Source organism: Cherax quadricarinatus, chromosome 28, assembly GCF_038502225.1.
Source record: "Cherax quadricarinatus isolate ZL_2023a chromosome 28, ASM3850222v1, whole genome shotgun sequence".
Taxonomy (NCBI): domain Eukaryota; kingdom Metazoa; phylum Arthropoda; class Malacostraca; order Decapoda; family Parastacidae; genus Cherax; species Cherax quadricarinatus.
The window spans coordinates 10,386,326-10,407,377 of NC_091319.1; the positions used below are offsets into that span (position 1 = coordinate 10,386,326).

Below are 21,052 nucleotides of genomic sequence, written 5' to 3' on the forward strand. Positions count from 1 at the left end.
ACACACACACACACACACACACACACACGACGCTCATGGTGCTGCTAGCTAGACATATATAATGGACTCGCTGTTTAGACTAGTTAGACAGTTTCTCATATATCAGTTGTAATGTTGTCACACGTTCCAACAGAGCACTGACCACACGTCTAATATATCAGCTGTAGTGTTGTCAGACCTTTTTAATATAGCACTGACTACACGTCTTATACATCATTTGTATTGTTGTCACAAGTTTCAACATTATACTAACCAAAAAATTGTATAAATATTTCTTTTGTGTCGTGCGGGTGTTTATATTTAGTCAGTGAGGTGGTCACTTGTCCTCAAGCAACCGGTTGGTCAGTCACAGGTTACTAGTCCACCAGCACGCCCACACCCACCAGCACGCCCACAACCACCAGCACGCCCACACCCACCAGCACGCCCACACCCACCAGCACGCCCACACCAACCAGCACGCCCACACCCACCAGCACGCCCACACCAACCAGCACGCCCACACCCACCAGCACGCCCACACCCACCAGCACGCCCACAACCACCAGCACGCCCACACCCACCAGCACGCCCACACCCACCAGCACGCCCACACCCACCAGCACGCCCACACCCACCAGCACGCCCACACCCACCAGCACGCCCACACCCACCAGCACGCCCACACCCACCTGCACGCCCACAACCACCATCACGCCCACACCCACCAGCACGCCCACACCCACCAGCACGCCCACACCCACCAGCACGCCCACACCCACCAGCACGCCCACACCAACCAGCACGCCCACACCCACCAGCACGCCCACACCCACCAGCACGCCCACACCCACCAGCACGCCCACACCAACCAGCACGCCCACACCCACCAGCACGCCCACACCCACCAGCACGCCCACAACCACCAGCACGCCCACACCCACCAGCACGCCCACACCAACCAGCACGCCCACACCCACCAGCACGCCCACACCCACCAGCACGCCCACACCCACCAGCACGCCCACACCAACCAGCACGCCCACACCCACCAGCACGCCCACACCCACCAGCACGCCCACACCCACCAGCACGCCCACACCCACCAGCACGCCCACACCCACCAGCACGCCCACACCAACCAGCACGCCCACACCCACCAGCACGCCCACACCCACCAGCACGCCCACGCCCACCAGCACGCCCACGCCCACCAGCACGCCCACACCCACCAGCACGCCCACACCCACCAGCACGCCCACACCCACCAGCACGCCCTCTCCCACCAGCACGCCCACACCCACCAGCACGCCCACACCCACCAGCACGCCCACACCCACCAGCACGCCCACACCAACCAGCACGCCCACACTCACCAGCATGCCCACACCCACCAGCATGCCCACACCCACCAGCACGCCCACACCCACCAGCACGCCCACACCCACCAGCACGCCCACACCCACCAGCACGCCCACACCCACCAGCACGCCCACACCCACCAGCACGCCCACAACCACCAGCCCGCCCACACCCACCAGCACGCCCACACCCACCAGCACGCCCACACCCACCAGCACGCCCACACTCACCACGCCACACCCACCAGCACGCCCACACCCACCAGCACGCCCACACCCACCAGCACGCCCACACCCACAACCACGCCCACACCCACCAGCACGCCCACACCCACCAGCATGCCCACACTCACCAGCACGCCACACCCACCAGCATGCCCACACCCACAACCACGCCCACACCCACAACCACGCCCATAAACACCCAGTACCAATGTAGAGGGAATATTATGAAATATCTCTTCCAAAAGCGTTGACCATGTTAAAAAATGTGTTTATGAAATTTATGACTGTAGACGGGACACCACAAGCATAAACATTTTCTGCAGCTGGGTACGCACGCACGCACACAACCACGGACACACACACACACACACACACACACACACACACACACACACACACACACACACACACACACACACACACACACACACACACACACACACATACACACACACACACAGGCTGCAAAACTCACTCGAGGAAAAGGATCTTGGGGTGAGCATCATACCGAGCACATCTGAGACGCACAACTGCTGCAGCATACGGGCGCCTGGCAAACCTGAGAATAGCATTTCGATATTTAAGTAAGGAGTCATTTACGACACTGTACATCGTGTACGTCAGGCCCATATTGGAGTATGCAGCACCATTATGGAACCCACACCTGGTCAGACACGTCAAGAAATTAGAGAAAATGCAAAGGTTTGCAACAAGACTAGTTCCGGAGCTGAGGGGTTATGTCCTACGAGGAGAGGTTTGGGGAACTCAACCTGACAACACTGGAGGACAGGAGGGATAGAGGGGACATGATTACGACATATAAAATACTAAGAGGAATTGACAATGTGAATAGGGACAGAATGTTTCAGAGATGTGACACAGCAGTAAAGGGTCACAACTGGAACTTGAAAACTCAGATGAGTCACAGGGATGTTAGGAAGTACTTATTCGGTCATAGAGTCGTCAGGAAATGGAACAGCGTAGAGAGTGATGTAGTGGAGGCAGGATCCATGCATAGCTTTATGAAGAGACATGATAAAGGTTATGGAGCAGGGAGAGAGAGTGGACCTAGTAACGACCAGTGAAGAGGCGGGGCTAGGAGCTACGAATCAACCCCTGCAACCACAGTTAGGTGAGTACACACATACTGATCTCGTTGAAACCCTCTGCATTTTCTCGTTTCTTGACATCAAACATGTTAACGCACTGGAGAACTTGATTGTTCGAGAGACGGAAAAGAGAACACGAGGGCACAAATGGATGCTGATAAAACAGATGAGTGACAGGGATGTTAGGAAGTATTTCTTCAGCCTTAGAGTGGCCAAGAAATGGAACGATCTCGATAGTAGAGTGGTAGAAGCACTTGAAGACAGGAGTGACCCCACTAGCGGGTAATGAAGAGTTGGGGTCAAAAGTTAAGACACGACCGTCGTAACCATATGTAGGTGAGTACACAAAGACTGCAAGAGGACTTGGCAAGATTACAAGGATGGTTTAAACAATACCGTTTGTAATATAAACTAATGACGTCTGAAATTCGATCAGAGCCAGTGTAAGGTTCCGCATATTGGGGAAGGTGAAAGAACACCAGTGTGTATACTTGGAAGACAGAGGCTGCAAGCCTCGAATGAGGAATTTGTAGCAGGCATAGTTAGTAACAAGCATATGGCAAGAGGAGAATATAAACAGAATAATGTCATGGACATACGCGCATCCAGCAAACTTGAGAAAGACTTTATATAATAATAATAATAATAATAATAATAATAATAATAATAATTTCAGCACATTTCCGGCACATCTCAACAAAATGTTATTCAAGACAATACACAACATATATCGGACTTATAAAGTATGCAGCGCCTGCCTAGAGCCCAGTCCTGGTCAAACACATAAGGACACTAGAACAATTCAGAGATCTGCAACAAAATTGGTCCCAGAGCTGTGAGGATTGATTTTTAGAGATAAGCTAAAACAATTGAACCCGAGACCCTTTCAGAAAAGAAGATCCAGGGAGACATGCTGACAACTTTGTGTACAAGACACTTGGAGGACTTGATAGGGCAGTCAGGTGCAGATTATTTGCTGGCGGGAATCAGGAACAAAGGGGGCCGCACAGCATTAAGTTAAAGACACGCAAATGAATTATGGGGATGTTTGAATGTACTCTTTCAGCTTCTGGGTGGTAAGGAACTGGAAACACCGTACACAAATAGGTGGGTACAAATACTCACTCACACATTGATTGTCTCTCTTTCTTTCTATATATATGTCTGTCTGTCTGCCTCTTGATTGTCTCTCTTTCTTTCTATATATATGTCTGTCTGCCTCTGTCTCTATCTCTCTCTCGCGCTCTCTCTCTCTCTCACACACCTGCCGCTTCGTGATGTATTGCCGCTCTAAGCCTAATTCACCCTTAGTTTATGTCTTTGAGTTGGCCGTTATTGTTGGTTATAATTCTTTTTAGTGGTTTTTGTGTGTTTTTTAATTTAAAGGCATTTTTTAGTGTTTTATTGGTGTGTGTGTGTGTGTGTGTGTGTGTGTGTGTGTGTGTACTCACCTAATTGTGGTTGCAGAGATCGAGTCACAGCTCCTGGCCTCTTGGCCTGTGTGTGTGTGTGTGTGTGTGTGTGTGTGTGTGTGTGTGTGCGCGCGCGCGCTCATCTACTTGTAGTTGTAGGGGTCAATTCTCAGCTCCAGGCCTCGCTTCTTGCCAGATTCATTCCCTTGTAGCATCGTGGGCCCTATCGTACCTGCTCTTAAAACTATTTATGGAGCCTGCCTCTACCACTTTCTCATTAAGATCATTCCACTTCCTGACCATCTGAGACCAAAGAAATACTTCCTAACATCCCTGTGGCTCATCTGTGTGTAACTTCAAGCAGTGTCCCCAAGTTCCCGTTTCTCGCTTGCCCTTGTCTTCCTTATTAATTCCCAAAAGTATTTGTTATTATCATTTCTACCCTGGTTCTTCTGTCCTCCAGTGTCGTTAGATTCAGTTTCATTATCCTCTCATCATAGGTCATGGACCTTAGATCAGGATCAAGCCTTGATGCATACTTCTGACTTTCTCCAGTTTCTTAACATGCTTTGTCAGGTGCGTGTTTCATGCAGGTGCTGCGTACTCGAAGATGAACCTGACGTATGTTGTATAAATAGCCTGGAATGACATTCTGTTGAGGTTCCAGAAGGCTGCTCTTAGATTTGCCAAACGAGCATTGGTTGCATAGGTTCTTCGTCTTATGTGAGACTGGCGATATATCAGACACTATGCTCACTACCAGGTCTTTCTCTATGAGTGAAATCTGCAACTTTTGCCCCTTACCCCTAGTCTAGACAATCTTCACGACCTTGCATTTACTGGGGGTTGAATTCTAGCAGCCACTTATTTGACCACTCTTGCAGTTTGTTCATATACATTTAAAGCCTTTCCTTGTCCTCATCTGTTTTTATTCTCATCAGTTTTCAATCATTAACAAATAGGGATATATCTGAATTAATCCCATCGAAATGTCATTGACATAAACCAGAAATAGTACAGGTACTAACACCGATCCTTGCAGAACCCCGCTAGTTACTCTTACCTATTCTGATGTCTTTTCTCTGAGTCACTTTTTGCTTCCTTTCCCTAAGATACTCTTTGATTCACCGGAGTACGTGCCTTGTTATTCTCGCCTTCACCTCAAGTTTTCGGCCCAGCCTCTTGTGGGGTACAGTATCTAATTCCTTTTTGCAGACTAATATACTGCAGTCCACCCATCCCTCTCTCTCTCCTGTCTTACATCTGCCATTTTGATGTAAAATTTCAGTAGGTTTGTAAGACAAAATTTATCATTTCTAAACCCTTGCTGGTTATCATTTATGAAACCAAGTGCTCTACCACTCTCCTCATTAATTTGCAGCTGTCAGGGAAGAGTCACAGCGCCTGGCCCCACTTCTTAACTTCATTACAGCTCGTTTCACCATTTCCTTTCCTCATGTTCCCTGTCGTACCTATCCTTAAAACAATGTATGCAAGTTGTGTGTGAACGAGGGAAGGGCTGTAGCTCCTGGGCTCCGCATATTAATCATTACTCGTCTTACGTACTACACACGTTCCTGGGTTTCTTTATATTACGAGATATAACCATGGATAAAGGCGAGCTACAATATTTTCTCTGTCATTATTCAACTCGCTGCTTCCACTATAAACTGTCATTGTTCCAGTCGCTGCTCTCACTGTAAACTGTCATTGTTCCAGTCGCTGCTCTCACTGTAAACTGTCATCGTTCCACTCGCTGCTCTCACTATAAACTGTCATTGTTCCCTCGCTGCTCTCACTATAAACTGTCATTGTTCCACTCGCTGCTCTCACTATAAACTGTCATTGTTCCCTCGCTACTCTCACTATAAACTGTCATTGTTCCACTCGCTGCTCTCACTATAAACTCATTGTTCCCTCGCTGCTCTTACTATAAACTGTCATTGTTCCACTCGCTGCTCTCACTATAAACTCATTGTTCCCTCGCTACTCTCACTATAAACTGTCATTGTTCCACTCGCTGCTCTCACTATAAACTCATTGTTCCCTCGCTGCTCTTACTATAAACTGTCATTGTTCCACTCGCTGCTCTCACTATAAACTGTCATTGTTCCCTCGCTACTCTCACTATAAACTGTCATTGTTCCCTCGCTACTCTCACTATAAACTGTCATTGTTCCACTCGCTGCTCTCACTATAAACTGTCATTGTTCCACTCGCTACTCTCACTGTAAACTGTCATTGTTCCCTCGCTACTCTCACTGTAAACTGTCATTGTTCCACTCGCTGCTCTCACTATAAACTGTCATAGTTCCACTCGATACTCTCACTATAAACTGTCATTGTTCCCTCGCTGCTCTTACTATAAACTGTCATCGTTCCACTCGCTACTCTCACTATAAACTGTCATTGCTCCCTCGCTGCTCTCACTGTAAACTGTCACTGTTCCACTCGCTACTCTTACTATAAACTGTCATTGTTCCACTCGCTACTCTCACTATAAACTGTCATTGTTCCCTCGCTACTCTCACTGTAAACTGCCATTGTTCCACTCGCTACTCTCACTATAAACTGTCATTGTTCCCTCGCTGCTCTCACTGTAAACTGTCACTGTTCCACTCGCTACTCTTACTATAAACTGTCACTGTTCCACTCGCTACTCTTACTATAAACTGTCATTGTTCCACTCGCTACTCTCACTATAAACTGTCATTGTTCCCTCGCTACTCTCACTGTAAACTGCCATTGTTCCACTCGCTACTCTCACTATAAACTGTCATTGTTCCCTCGCTACTCTCACTGTAAACTGCCATTGTTCCACTCGCTACTCTCACTATAAACTGTCATTGTTCCCTCGCTACTCTCACTGTAAACTGTCATTGTTCCACTCGCTACTCTCGCTGTAAACTGTCATTGTTCCCTCGCTACTCTCACTGTAAACTGTCATTGTTCCACTCGCTACTCTCGCTGTAAACTGTCATTGTTCCCTCGCTACTCTCACTGTAAACTGTCAGTGTTCCACTCGCTACTCTCACTATAAACTGTCATTGTTGCCTCGCTATTCTCACTATAAACTGTCATTGTTCCACTCGCTACTCTCACTATAAACTGTCATTGTTCCACTCGCTACTCTCACTATAAACTGTCATTGTTCCCTCGCTACTCTCACTATAAACTGTCATTGTTCCACTCGCTACTCTCACTGTAAACTGTCATTGTTCCACTCGCTACTCTCACTGTAAACTGTCATTGTTCCACTCGCTACTCTCACTATAAACTGTCATTGTTCCCTCGCTACTCTCACTATAAACTGTCATTGTTCCACTCGCTACTCTCACTGTAAACTGTCATTGTTCCACTCGCTACTCTCACTATAAACTGTCATTGTTCCCTCGCTACTCTCACTATAAACTGTCATTGTTCCCTCGCTACTCACTATAAACTGTCATTGTTCCACTCGCTACTCTCACTGTAAACTGTCATTGTTCCCTCGCTACTCTCACTATAAACTGTCATTGTTCCCTCGCTACTCTCACTATAAACTGTCATTGTTCCCTCGCTACTCTCACTATAAACTGTCATTGTTCCACTTGCTACTCTCACTGTAAACTGTCATTGTTCCACTCGCTACTCTCACTATAAACTGTCATTGTTCCCTCGCTACTCTCACTGTAAACTGTCATTGTTCCCTCGCTACTCTCACTATAAACTGTCATTGTTCCCTCGCTACTCTCACTATAAACTGTCATTGTTCCACTCGCTACTCTCACTGTAAACTGTCATTGTTCCCTCGCTACTCTCACTGTAAACTGTTATTGTTCCCTCGCTACTCTCACTATAAACTGTCATTGTTCCACTCGCTACTCTCACTGTAAACTGTCATTGTTCCCTCGCTACTCTCACTGTAAACTGTCATTGTTCCCTCGCTACTCTCACTATAAACTGTCATTGTTCCACTCGCTACTCTCACTGTAAACTGTCATTGTTCCCTCGCTACTCTCACTATAAACTGTCATTGTTCCCTCGCTACTCTCACTGTAAACTGTCATTGTTCCCTCGCTACTCTCACTATAAACTGTCATTGTTCCCTCGCTACTCTCACTATAAACTGTCATTGTTCCCTCGCTACTCTCACTATAAACTGTCATTGTTCCACTCGCTACTCTCACTGTAAACTGTCATTGTTCTCTCGCTACTCTCACTATAAACTGTCATTGTTCCCTCGCTACTCTCACTATAAACTGTCATTGTTCCCTCGCTACTCTCACTGTAAACTGTCATTGTTCCCTCGCTACTCTCACTATAAACTGTCATTGTTCCACTCGCTACTCTCACTGTAAACTGTCATTGTTCCCTCGCTACTCTCACTGTAAACTGTCATTGTTCCCTCGCTACTCTCACTATAAACCGTCATTGTTCCCTCGCTACTCTCACTATAAACTGTCATTGTTCCACTCGCTGCTCTCACTGTAAACTGTCATTGTTCCCTCGCTACTCTCACTGTAAACTGTCATTGTTCCCTCGCTACTCTCACTATAAACTGTCATTGTTCCACTCGCTGCTCTCACTGTAAACTGTCATTGTTCCCTCGCTACTCTCACTGTAAACTGTCATTGTTCCCTCGCTACTCTCACTGTAAACTGTCATTGTTCCCTCGCTGCTCTCACTATAAACTGTCATTGTTCCCTCGCTACTCTCACTATAAACTGTCATTGTTCAACTCGTTACTCTCAATATAAACTGTCATTGTTCCCTCGCTACTCTCACTATAAACTGTCATTTGTTCAACTCGTTACTCTCACTATAAACTGTCATTGTTCCACTCGCTGCTCTCACTATAAACTGTCATTGTTCCACTCGCTACTCTCACTATAAACTGTCATTGTTCCACTCGCTGCTCTCACTATAAACTGTCATTGTTCCACTCGCTACTCTCACTATAAACTGTCATTGTTCCCTCGCTACTCTCACTTTAAACACATTTCTCTGGCTCATTTAGTCGTTTTATATTTTTTGCCCCTCTAGTCTTGGGCGCACACCTTTAAAATAGTTTGTCCTTGTCCACATTGCCAACGCTATGAGTACTTTGTATATCGTGACCATGTTCCCTTTGAGTATATTGTATATCTTTTTTGTGTGGAATGTTATCTTAGGCTATCCTTCCCTTCACGGAGGAGGTACTTTGGTGCTTGTGAAGGGCTCTTGATCCAAGGAATCAGTTTTTCGACGGGTGGATCATGGTCTTCGTGTTTATCTGGTCGCTGTTACCTCCTGGGACTTGTGAAAGCAAGGCTTGTAAAGAAATTTCTCGCTTAACTCTCAGTAATAATATATTACAAATTATATACACTGATGGATCTTATTATTATAATCAAAGGGGAAGCGCTAAACCCGTAGGATTATACAGCGCCCGGGGGGGGGGATGTGGAAGGCATTCAGGCTTAATTCGGGGAACTGAGCACAGTTCCAATTCCCTAAATCAAGAGCCCCTCACCAACATCAAGGAACCTTCCATGAGGGGTGATGGATCTTAACAGGAGTCTACTAGCGGAGCTGCGTCTGTTTTTGTTGCAGATGCAGCGGGGCTGCGTCTGTTCTTGTTGCCACTTGTCTAGAAAAGAACGATAGGATCTATGTTAGGAAGAAGAGTTAACTGAGCATGTACACTGCAAACTTGAATTCTTTCCAGTCTAATGGCACTAAAGTAATGCTGAACTTGATTCTCTAAGCATTACTTATTCTAAGTTATCACTGAAGGCTCTTGATTCACACAGTGATTGTCAGCATGGTCATTTGAGAAGTACATAGATACTCAAAGAATTCTTCCTCTGTAAGCCATGCGTGTCGTAAGAGGCGACTAAAATGCCGGGAGGAAGGGGCTAGTTACCCCTTTTGTATAAATTACTAAATTTAAAATGAAAAAACTTTCGTTCTTTCTTTTTAGTTACCCTGCCTCGGTGGGAAACAGCCGGTTCGGTGATAAAAAAAATAAATATTGTACTCAAAAATAATAGAAAATAGAATTAATGTACAATTATTACGGATTCCATCGCACATTCAGTTACTGCATGATAAAGTTGATAAGTTAGCCAAAGTATCCTTAAGGAAAATATAGAATATAAGTTAGGCATATCTGTGTCTAGCATCAGAAATAAGGAGAGAATTTATTATTATTATAATCAAAAAGAAGCGCTAAGCCACAAGGACTATACAGCAATAAGGAGAGAAGTAATGAATCTGACTCTCATAGAGATACATTTAGAAGCTTGAGTTAGAAATGGTTAATTCTGACTTATTTACGTTACGTAGTTTTACCTAAATTAATCTGCACAAGGAAATGTACAAAGATTCATAAAGTCGGAAACCAACGTTGTACAGGTTGAATATAAACCACCCTATAATAACTCAGTAATTAGTAATGATCTTACTCCAGACTACCACCACCATAGCCTCTGCCACTACCACCAACACCAGTCTCCACCACCACAACCCCCCGTCCCCACCACTCCCACCACCACACATAAGATACATCACGACCGTACAAGAGCAGCGCGACAAGTGATATTTTCACCTGGCTGGTTTAGGTGTTGAGCGACCTGTTATGGCAGTGTGGTGAGAGAGCACCTGTCACGGAGATACTGTGTACCAGATGGCAGCACTGAGTGGGGCAGGGGTGAGTGGGAAGAGGGGATAGAGGGGTGAGAAGGCGCCTATCATGGAGATACTGTGTGGTAGATGGCAGGGGGTGAGAGAGGAAGGAAGGAGAAGTGTGAAAGGAAAGAGTAGGGGGAAAAGGGGGAGTGTTATATGATAGGGAGACGGTGTGAAGTATATAAGAACGGCAGATATAACACCTTAGATAATTAATAATATTAATTTATTTCTGCAAATATATGATACAGCTTATATAGACAGAGTGCCTCCATCCAACACACTCACAGAGTGCCTCCATCCAACACACTCACAGAGTGCCTCCATCCAACACACTCACAGAGTGCCTCCATCCAACACACAGAGTGCCTCCATCCAACACACTCACAGAGTGCCTCCATCCAACACACTCACAGAGTGCCTCCATCCAACACACTCACAGAGTGCCTCCATCCAACACACTCACAGAGTGCCTCCATCCAACACACTCACTGAGTGCCTCCATCCAACACACTCACTGAGTGCCTCCATCCAACACACTCACAGAGTGCCTCCATCCAACACACTCACAGAGTGCCTCCATCCAACACACTCACAGAGTGCCTCCATCCAACACACTCACAGAGTGCCTCCATCCAACACACTCACAGAGTGCCTCCATCCAACACACTCACAGAGTGCCTCCATCCAACACACTCACAGAGTGCCTCCATCCAACACACTCAGAGTGCCTCCATCCAACACACTCACAGAGTGCCTCCATCCAACACACTCACAGAGTGCCTCCATCCAACACACTCACAGAGTGCCTCCATCCAACACACTCACAGAGTGCCTCCATCCAACACACTCACAGAGTGCCTCCATCCAACACACTCACAGAGTGCCTCCATCCAACACACTCACAGAGTGCCTCCATCCAACACACTCACAGAGTGCCTCCATCCAACACACTCACAGAGTGCCTCCATCCAACACACTCACAGAGTGCCTCCATCCAACACACTCACAGAGTGCCTCCATCCAACACACTCACAGAGTGCCTCCATCCAACACACTCACAGAGTGCCTCCATCCAACACACTCACAGAGTGCCTCCATCCAACACACTCACAGAGTGCCTCCATCCAACACACTCACAGAGTGCCTCCATCCAACACACTCACAGAGTGCCTCCATCCAACACACTCACAGAGTGCCTCCATCCAACACACTCACAGAGTGCCTCCATCCAACACACTCACAGAGTGCCTCCATCCAACACACTCACAGAGTGCCTCCATCCAACACACTCACAGAGTGCCTCCATCCAACACACTCACAGAGTGCCTCCATCCAACACACTCACAGAGTGCCTCCATCCAACACACTCACAGAGTGCCTCCATCCAACACACTCACAGAGTGCCTCCATCCAACACACTCACAGAGTGCCTCCATCCAACACACTCACAGAGTGCCTCCATCCAACACACTCACAGAGTGCCTCCATCCAACACACTCACAGAGTGCCTCCATCCAACACACTCACAGAGTGCCTCCATCCAACACACTCACAGAGTGCCTCCATCCAACACACTCACAGAGTGCTTCCATCCAACACACTCACAGAGTGCTTCCATCCAACACACTCACAGAGTGCTTCCATCCAACACACTCACAGAGTGCTTCCATCCAACACACTCACAGAGTGCTTCCATCCAACACACTCACAGAGTGCCTCCATCCAACACACTCACAGAGTGCCTCCATCCAACACACTCACAGAGTGCCTCCATCCAACACACTCACAGAGTGCCTCCATCCAACACACTCACAGAGTGCCTCCATCCAACACACTCACAGAGTGCCTCCATCCAACACACTCACAGAGTGCTTCCATCCAACACACTCACAGAGTGCTTCCATCCAACACACTCACAGAGTGCTTCCATCCAACACACTCACAGAGTGCTTCCATCCAACACACTCACAGAGTGCCTCCATCCAACACACTCACAGAGTGCCTCCATCCAACACACTCACAGAGTGCCTCCATCCAACACACTCACAGAGTGCCTCCATCCAACACACTCACAGAGTGCCTCCATCCAACACACTCACAGAGTGCCTCCATCCAACACACTCACAGAGTGCCTCCATCCAACACACTCACAGAGTGCCTCCATCCAACACACTCACAGAGTGCCTCCATCCAACACACTCACAGAGTGCTTCCATCCAACACACTCTGAAGGGTAAACATTGAAGGCAGCCTCCTCTGAAGGATAGACAAGGTATGAAATTCCTGGGACGTGATGTCTTAAACAGGACCTCTCAGTAAACGGAGAGGTGGTAATCCCCCACTCCTCCTACCCCCTCGTCTCCCCTTCTATCCCCTTTTCTCCACTCTCCACCCTTCCATATTTGAATATTTTCCAACCATAGATTTAATGTCATATTCTGTTATGCAGTATTAAAATATGTTTTAAAGGGGTGGAAGGGTAAGCCAGTGGAAGGTCTCGCTCATATGAACACAACTCCGGTGGCGGGGTTATTATATGACTAAAACCCGCGTCAGGAAACAATTGTATTGTTTCCTGACGAATCTTGCCTAACGTTACCTAACGTTACCTAACGTAACCTAACGTAACCTAACCTAACGTAACCTAACGTAACCTAACCTAACCTAACGTAATCTAACCTAACGTAACCTAACGTAACCTAACGTAACCTAACCTGCTGCATGATGTTGTTCCAGTGTTTTGAAATATTGCTCTCAATTTTATATATATTCCATTTATTTACCCCATTTTAATTCCATACATTAGTGTATAGCAAGGCCTGTGTGTGTACCTGTGTGTGTGTACCTGTGTGTGTGTGTACCTGTGTGTGTGTGTATACCTGTGTGTGTGTACCTGTGTGTGTGTGTGTACCTGTGTGTGTGTGTACCTGTGTGTGTGTACCTGTGTGTGTGTGTGTACCTGTGTGTGTGTACCTGTGTGTGTGTGTACCTGTGTGTGTGTACCTGCGTGTGTGTGTGTACCTGCGTGTGTACGTGTGTGTGTGTGCCTGTGTGTGTACCTGTACTCACCTATTTGTACTCACCTATTTGTGGTTGCAGGGAAAACTTCATGTTGGCACATGAAGTTTTCCAGTACCACCTCCATCATCTTAGCCCTCCATGTATCTTGGCCCCCATGTGGGTCCAAGTTCTCCCAATCGATCTCCTTGTGGTTAAAGTCACCCATGATCAAGAGCTTTGCCCTGCATGCATGAGCTCTTTTGGCCACTCTAGCCAGTGTGTCAACCATCGCTCTATTGCTCTCGTCGTACTCTTGCCTTGGCCTCCTCCTGTTCTGTGGTGGGTTATACATCACTGCTATTACCACCTTGGGACCTCCAGAGTGAAGCGTTCCCGCTATGTAATCACTTTCTTCTCCGCTGTCTCCTCTCTCCAGCTCATCAAAATTCCAGCGATTTTTGATCAGCAATGCCACTCCTCCACCCCCCCCTGTTCCCTCTGTCTTTCCTCAGGATTTGGTATCCCGTTGGAAAGATGGCATCTGTTATCATACCTGTAAGCTTTGTTTCTGTGAGAGCTATGATGTCCGGTGATGCTTCTTTGACTCTTTCATGCCACTCCTCCCACTTATTTGTTATTCCATCAGCGTTTGTGTACCATACCTTCAGTTTCCTTTCCAACACTGTGGTTTGGGGGGCCTGTGAGGGTGGGAGACCTGGTGGCATACTGTGGGATTCTATAGCTCGGTGTTGGGTGGAGGCTGTGGGTATGGATTGTAGTGTGTATTGGGATGGTGTGATAGGTTGTATGGTTCTGAGAATAGTTGTGTGTGTGCTTGCCCTTGCTGTTCTGTTCTGCTCTGACTGACCTCTGCTGGTTCCATCCTTGTCTCTTTTCCTGGCTCCTTTCGCTTTTTTGTCCTCTCCCTCAGCTGCTGTCGTTCTGATTTTGTTCTGTCTCTGTCTAGGAACACCCTCTTGTACTCTTCCAAGTATTTCAATCGTGGTTTCTCTTGGAGGATCCTGTTCCGCACTGTTTCCGTCCTGAGAATCAGCTTGATTGGTCGGTTTCTCCCCTTCGAGTACCCCCCTATTCTCTGAAAATTTACAATCTCGTCCATCTCTTCACCTATTTCCGTGAAGATTTTGTGTGCCTGTGTGTGTGTGCCTGTGTGTGTGCCTGTGTGTGTGTGCCTTTGTGTGTGCACCTGTGTGTGTGCACCTGTGTGTGTGTGCCCGTGTGTGTGTGCCTGTGTGTGTGCACCTGTGTGTGTGTGCCTGTGTGTGTGTCCCTGTGTGTGTGTGTGTGCCTGTACTCACCTATTTGTGGTTGCAGGGGTCGAGTCACAGCTCCTGGCCCCGCCTCTTCGCTGATTGCTACTAGGTCCTCTCTCTCCCTGCCCCATGAGCTCTATCATACCTCGCCTTAAAACTATGTATGGTTCCTGCCTCCACCACATCACTTTCTAGGCTATTCCATGGCCTGACTACTCTATGACTGAAGAAATACTTCCTAACATCCCTTTGATTCATCTGAGTCTTCAACTTCCAATTGTGACCTCTTGTGTCTGTGTCCCATCTCTGGAACATCCCGTCTTTGTCCACCTCGTCTATTCCGCGCAGTATTTTATATGTCGTTATCATGTCTCCCCTGACCCTCCTGGCCTCCAGTGTCGTCAGGCCGATTTCCCTCAACCTTTCTTCATAGGACAATCCCCTTAGCTCTGGGACTAGTCTTGTTGCAAACCTTTGCACTTTCTCTAATTTCTTGACGTGCTTGACTAGGTGTGGATTCCAAACTGGTGCTGCATACTCCAGTATGGGCCTGACGTAGATGGTGTACAGAGTCTTAAACGAATGCTCGGTGTTATACTCACCCTCAGATCTTTTTCCTTTAGTGAGGTTTGCAGTCTTTGGCCATCTAAACTATATTGTGTCTGCGGTCTTCTTTGCCCTTCCCCAATCTTCATGACTTTGCATTTGGCAGGGTTAAACTCAAGGAGCCAGTTGCTGGACCAGGCTTGTAGCCTGTCCAGATCTCTTTGTAGTCCTGCCTGATCCTCGTCCAATTCGATTCTTCTCATTAACTTCACATCGTCTGCAAACAAGGACACTTCTGAGTCTATCCCTTCCGTTATGTCGTTCACGTATGCCTGTGTGTGTGCGCCTGTGTGTGTGCCTGTGTGTGTGTGCCTGTGTGTGTGTGCCTGTGTGTGTGCCTGTGTGTATGCGCCTGTGTGTGTGTGCCTGTGTGTGTGTGCCTGTGTGTGTGTGCCTGTGTGTGTGTGCCTATGTGTGTGTGCCTGTGTGTGTGTGCCTGTGTGTATGCGCCTGTGTGTGTGTGCCTGTGTGTGTGTGCCTGTGTGTGTGTGCCTGTGTGTGTGTGCCTGTGTGTATGCGCCTGTGTGTGTGTGCCTGTGTGTGTGTGCCTGTGTGTGTGTGCCTGTGTGTGTGCGCCTGTGTGTGTGCGCCTGTGTGTGTGTGCCTGTGTGTGTGTGCCTGTGTGTGTGCGCCTGTGTACTCACCTAGTTGTACTCACCTAGTTGAGGTTGCGGGGGTCGAGTCCGAGCTCCTGGCCCCGCCTCTTCACTGATCGCTACTAGGTCACTCTCCCCGAGCCGTGAGCTTTATCATACCTCTGCTTAAAGCTATGTATGGATCCTGCCTCCACTACATCGCTTCCCAAACTATTCCACTTACTGACTACTCTGTGGCTGAAGAAATACTTCCTAACATCCCTGTGAGTCATCTGTGTCTTTAGCTTCCAACTGTGTCCCCTTGTTGCTGTGTCCAAACTCTGGAACATCCTGTCTTTGTCCACCTTGTCAATTCCCCTCAGTATTTTGTATGTCGTTATCATGTCCCCCCTATCTCTCCTGTCCTCCAGTGTCGTCAGGTTGATTTCCCTTAACCTCTCCTCGTAGGACATACCTCTTAGCTCTGGGACTAGTCTTGTTGCAAACCTTTGCACTTTCTCTAGTTTCTTTACGTGCTTGGCTAGGTGTGGGTTCCAAACTGGTGCCGCATACTCCAATATGGGCCTAACGTATACGGTGTACAGGGTCCTGAACGATGTGTGTGTGTGCCTGTGTGTGTGCGCCTGTGTGTGTGTGCCTGTCTGTTTTTAAAACTGTTCATGTATTTTTATTTTAATATTTATTATTTTCTTCCAGGTGTCTGCTACCACGACGGCTACTACTTTTCGGTAAGTCACTCTGCTTCTCTGTTAATTACGTATCTCACTTACAAGAGAAGGGCGAGCATGGTGTGTGTGTGTGTGTGTGTGTGTGTGTGTGTGTGTGTATGTATGTATGTGTGTGTGTGTATGTATGTATGTGTGTGTGTGTGTGTATGTGTGTGTGTGTGTGTGTGTGTGTGTGTGTGACGGGAAAGAGAGTAATTAAGAGGAAGATAATTTTTTTTATTACCTAAACAGTACACAAATAACCCGCACATAGAAGCGAGGAGGTTACGACAACGTTGCGGTTCGACTTGGACCATTCACAAAGTCAAACTAACGAAAAGGAGAGCAGGAAGTGTGTATAAAGGCAGGTGGTAGTAGTAGTAGTACTGATACTACCACCTGCCTATGTATACCCTTCCTGCTCTCCCTTTCGTTAGTGTGATTTTGTAAATGGTCCAAGTCGAACCGCAACGTTGTCGTAACCTCCTCTCTTCTATGTGCGGGTTATTTGTGTATCGTTCCAGTCACGGTATTGTGCCTTTTTATTATTTACATAAACAGTATTGGTATATTAAACCGGGGATACCTCCCTAGGTATACCTAAGTTGATTGAACCCTGTCTGGTTTTTCTTGGATTTCACACACATTTCCTATATTTTGCACACACTTCACTTACACCTCTTACATTTCACATTTACCTAACGTACATTTTACGTGCATTTCATCATTGTATTTATCACTTTTATAATTATATTGAATGTTTATATGTTTGTCATGTGGATGAGGTGCTGACGTGAATGGGGGATATGATTTGGAGATCGCATCAGGATAAGAATATCCAGAACCCGTAACTTAGCTTGTAATTACCAACCCTCGGTGTGATCCCCGGGCGAGTCGAGACGAATATGAAATCAAATTATATCTGTTGGCTCTTTCCAGTTAGCGGTAAACAGGTTCCGAGGAGTCAGTCAGCTCCTGTAAGTCACATCCTGGGGAAGAGAGGCGACGGACCACAAGCGAAATAAGTGTCGCTGTTTGGCTATCCTTGATTAATTTAACCTTGGGTTAGCATTCTGCAAAATGTGTTCTTCAGTCAGCTCGTCGAGTCGCTAAGGTGGTTCATAATTCTGTGGGATTGGCAACATTGTAAATAATGGCAGTGCGTTACGTCAGGCTGTAGCAGTGGTGAGACAGTGAAAATAAGTGTTATTGCGATAGTGATGTGTTGCATAGGACTGCAACATTAGTAACAGTTGGCCTCTTGTATGCGCAGAACCGCTGGAAAAAATTATAATGCTATTGTCCAAATTTTGTGTGAATCATATCTACAGAGTAGTGTGTACCCAGTACAGGTGTTACTGGGCATTTTGAAAACTGTTTGCAGAACCAGCTATCCCTTTTCGCCCCCCCACACACACATACACGCGCGTGCACACACACACACACACACACACACACACACACACATACACACATACACACAAGCACGATTAAGGGACATGCCGGCATACAGGAAGGTGTATCTCGACTGCGACAGAACACAAGCAGAAAGGCAGAAACAGAGAGAGATGGTACAAAGGCGAAAGGAGGAAAGAGAGGGGATGGAGAAGACAGACAGGAGATCTCAGACACAGGAAGATCAAATACAGCCTCTCTCACAACTTCCTATAGAAGCATCCCAACCAGGTCAACCCCAGTGCAACCAAACACTCTAAACCAAAACACCCATGCCACATCCAATGCCCCCACCCACTGCATTACAAACTCCACCCCCACAGCAACCACCCATTGTTCCTTATCAGGTCTCCCACTTCCCCAACCCCAATACACCTCCCAGACCACAATCTTAGAAAAGAAGTTTTTGTGGTATACAAATGCAGATGAAATAACAAATAAGTATGAGGAGTGGCACGAAAGAATCAAGGAGACATCCCCAGACATAATATCACTTACAGAAACAAAACTCACCAGAATAATAACAGATTCAATCTTTCCATCCGGATATCAAATCCTCAGGAAAGACAGAGGGAGGAGAGGGGGAGGAGGAGTTGCACTGCTCATTAAAAACCAGTGGGGGTTTGAGAAAATGGAAGGAATGGATGGCACGGGCGAAAGGGACTACTTAGTAGGAACAATCCAGTCTGAGGGACATAAGGTGATAATTGCAGTAATGTACAACCCACCACAGAACTGCAGGAGGCCAAGAGAAGAATACGATGAGAGCAACAGAGCAATGGTCGACACACTAGCCGAGGTGGCCAGGAGAGCACACATGGGGGAGCAAAGTTACTAGTTATGGGTGATTTCAATCACAAGGAGATTGACTGGGAAAATCTGGAGCCCCATGGGGGTCCCGAAACATGGAGAGCCAAGATGATGGATGTGGTACTGGAGAACCTCATGCATCAACATGTTAGAGACACTATCAGAGAGAGAGGAGAGGATGAACCAGCAAGACTGGACCTTGTATTCACCTTGAGTAGTTCTGACATCGAGGATATCATGTATGAAAAGCCCCTGGGAGCTAGTGATCATGTGGTTCTGTGCTTCGACTACATAGTTGAGCTCCAAGTGGAGAGAGCAGCAGGATAAGATAAGATAAGATTTCGTTCGGATTTTTAACCCCGGAGGGATAGCCACCCAGGATAACCCAAGAAAGTCAGTGCGTCATCGAGGACTGTCTAACTTATTTCCATTGGGGTCCTTAATCTTGTCCCCCAGGATGCGACCCACACCAGTCGACTAACACCCAGGTACCTATTTGCTGCTAGGTGAACAGGACAACAGGTGTAAGGAAACGTGTCGAAATGTTTCCACCCGCCGGGAATCGAACCCGGGCCCTCCGTGTGTGAAGCGGGAGCTTTAGCCACCAGGCCACCGGGTGGGAAAAACCAAACTACAAAAGGGGGAACTACTCAGGCTTGAGGAACTTCTTTCAAGATATTCAGTGGGAGAGGGAACTGACAGGAAAACCAGTACAAGAAATGATGGACTATGTGGCAACAAAATGCAAGGAGGCAGAGGAGAGGTTTGTTCCCAAGGGAAACAGAAATAATGGGAAGAACAGAACGAGTCCTTGGTTCACCCAAAGGTGTAGGGAGGCAAAAACTAGGTGTACTAGAGAAAGGAAAAGGTACAGAAGACAGAGAACTCAGGAAAATAAAGAGATTAGCCGAAGAGCCAGAAACGAATATGCACAGATAAGAAGGGAGGCTCAGCGGCAATACGAAAATGACATAGCATCGAAAGTCAAGACTGACCCGAAGCTGTTGTACAGCCACATCAGGAGGAAAACAACAGTCAAGGACCAGGTAATCAGACTGAGGAAGGGTGATGGGGAATTCACAAGAAACGACCGGGAGGTATGTCAGGAGCTCAACACAAGATTTAAAGAAGTATTTACAGTGGAAACCAGTAGGACTCCAGGAAATCAGAGCAGGGGGGTGCACCAGCAAGTGCTGGATGAGGTACATATAACCAAGGAGGAGGTGAAGAAGCTGCTATGCGAACTTGACACCTCAAAGGCGGTGGGACCAGACAACATCTCTCCGTGGGTCCTTAAAGAGGGAGCAGAGATATTGTGTGTACCGTTAACAAAGATCTTCAACACTTCATTTGAAACTGGGCAACTCCCCGAGGTATGGAAGATGGCAAATGTAGTCCCAATTTTTAAAAAGGGAGACAGACATGAGGCACTAAACTACAGACCTGTATCACTAACGTGTATAATATGCAAGGTCATGGAGAAGATCATCAGGAGGAGAGTGGTGGAGCACCTGGAAAGAAACATGTGTATAATTGACAACCAGCATAGTTTCAGGGAGGGAAAATCCTGTGTCACAAACCTACTAGAGTTTTATGACAAGGTGACAGAAGTAAGACAAGAGAGAGAGGGGTGGATCGACTGCATTTTTTGGACTGCAAGAAGGCCTTCGACACAGTTCCTCACAAGAGGTTACTGCAAAAGCTAGAGGATCAGGCACATATAACAGGAAAGGCACTGCAATGGATCAGAGAATACCTGACAGGGAGGCAACAACGAGTCATGGTACGTGACGAGGTGTCAGAGTGGGCGCCTGTGACAAGCGGGGTTCCACAGGGGTCAGTCCTAGGACTTGTGCTGTTCTTG

The 21,052-nt window shown here is 47.2% G+C and overlaps 1 protein-coding gene across 1 annotated transcript in view; it reads left to right on the top strand.

Annotated features, from left to right (window-relative positions):
• Window positions 1–21,052, top strand: part of LOC128693156 (extracellular matrix organizing protein FRAS1-like) — a 252,677-nt gene that overhangs the window by 46,862 nt on the left and 184,763 nt on the right. The window contains exon 2 of the mRNA XM_070089393.1: window positions 16,913–16,944. Coding sequence (XP_069945494.1) covers window positions 16,913–16,944 — 32 coding nt within the window. The remainder of the gene's footprint in view (window positions 1–16,912; window positions 16,945–21,052) is intronic.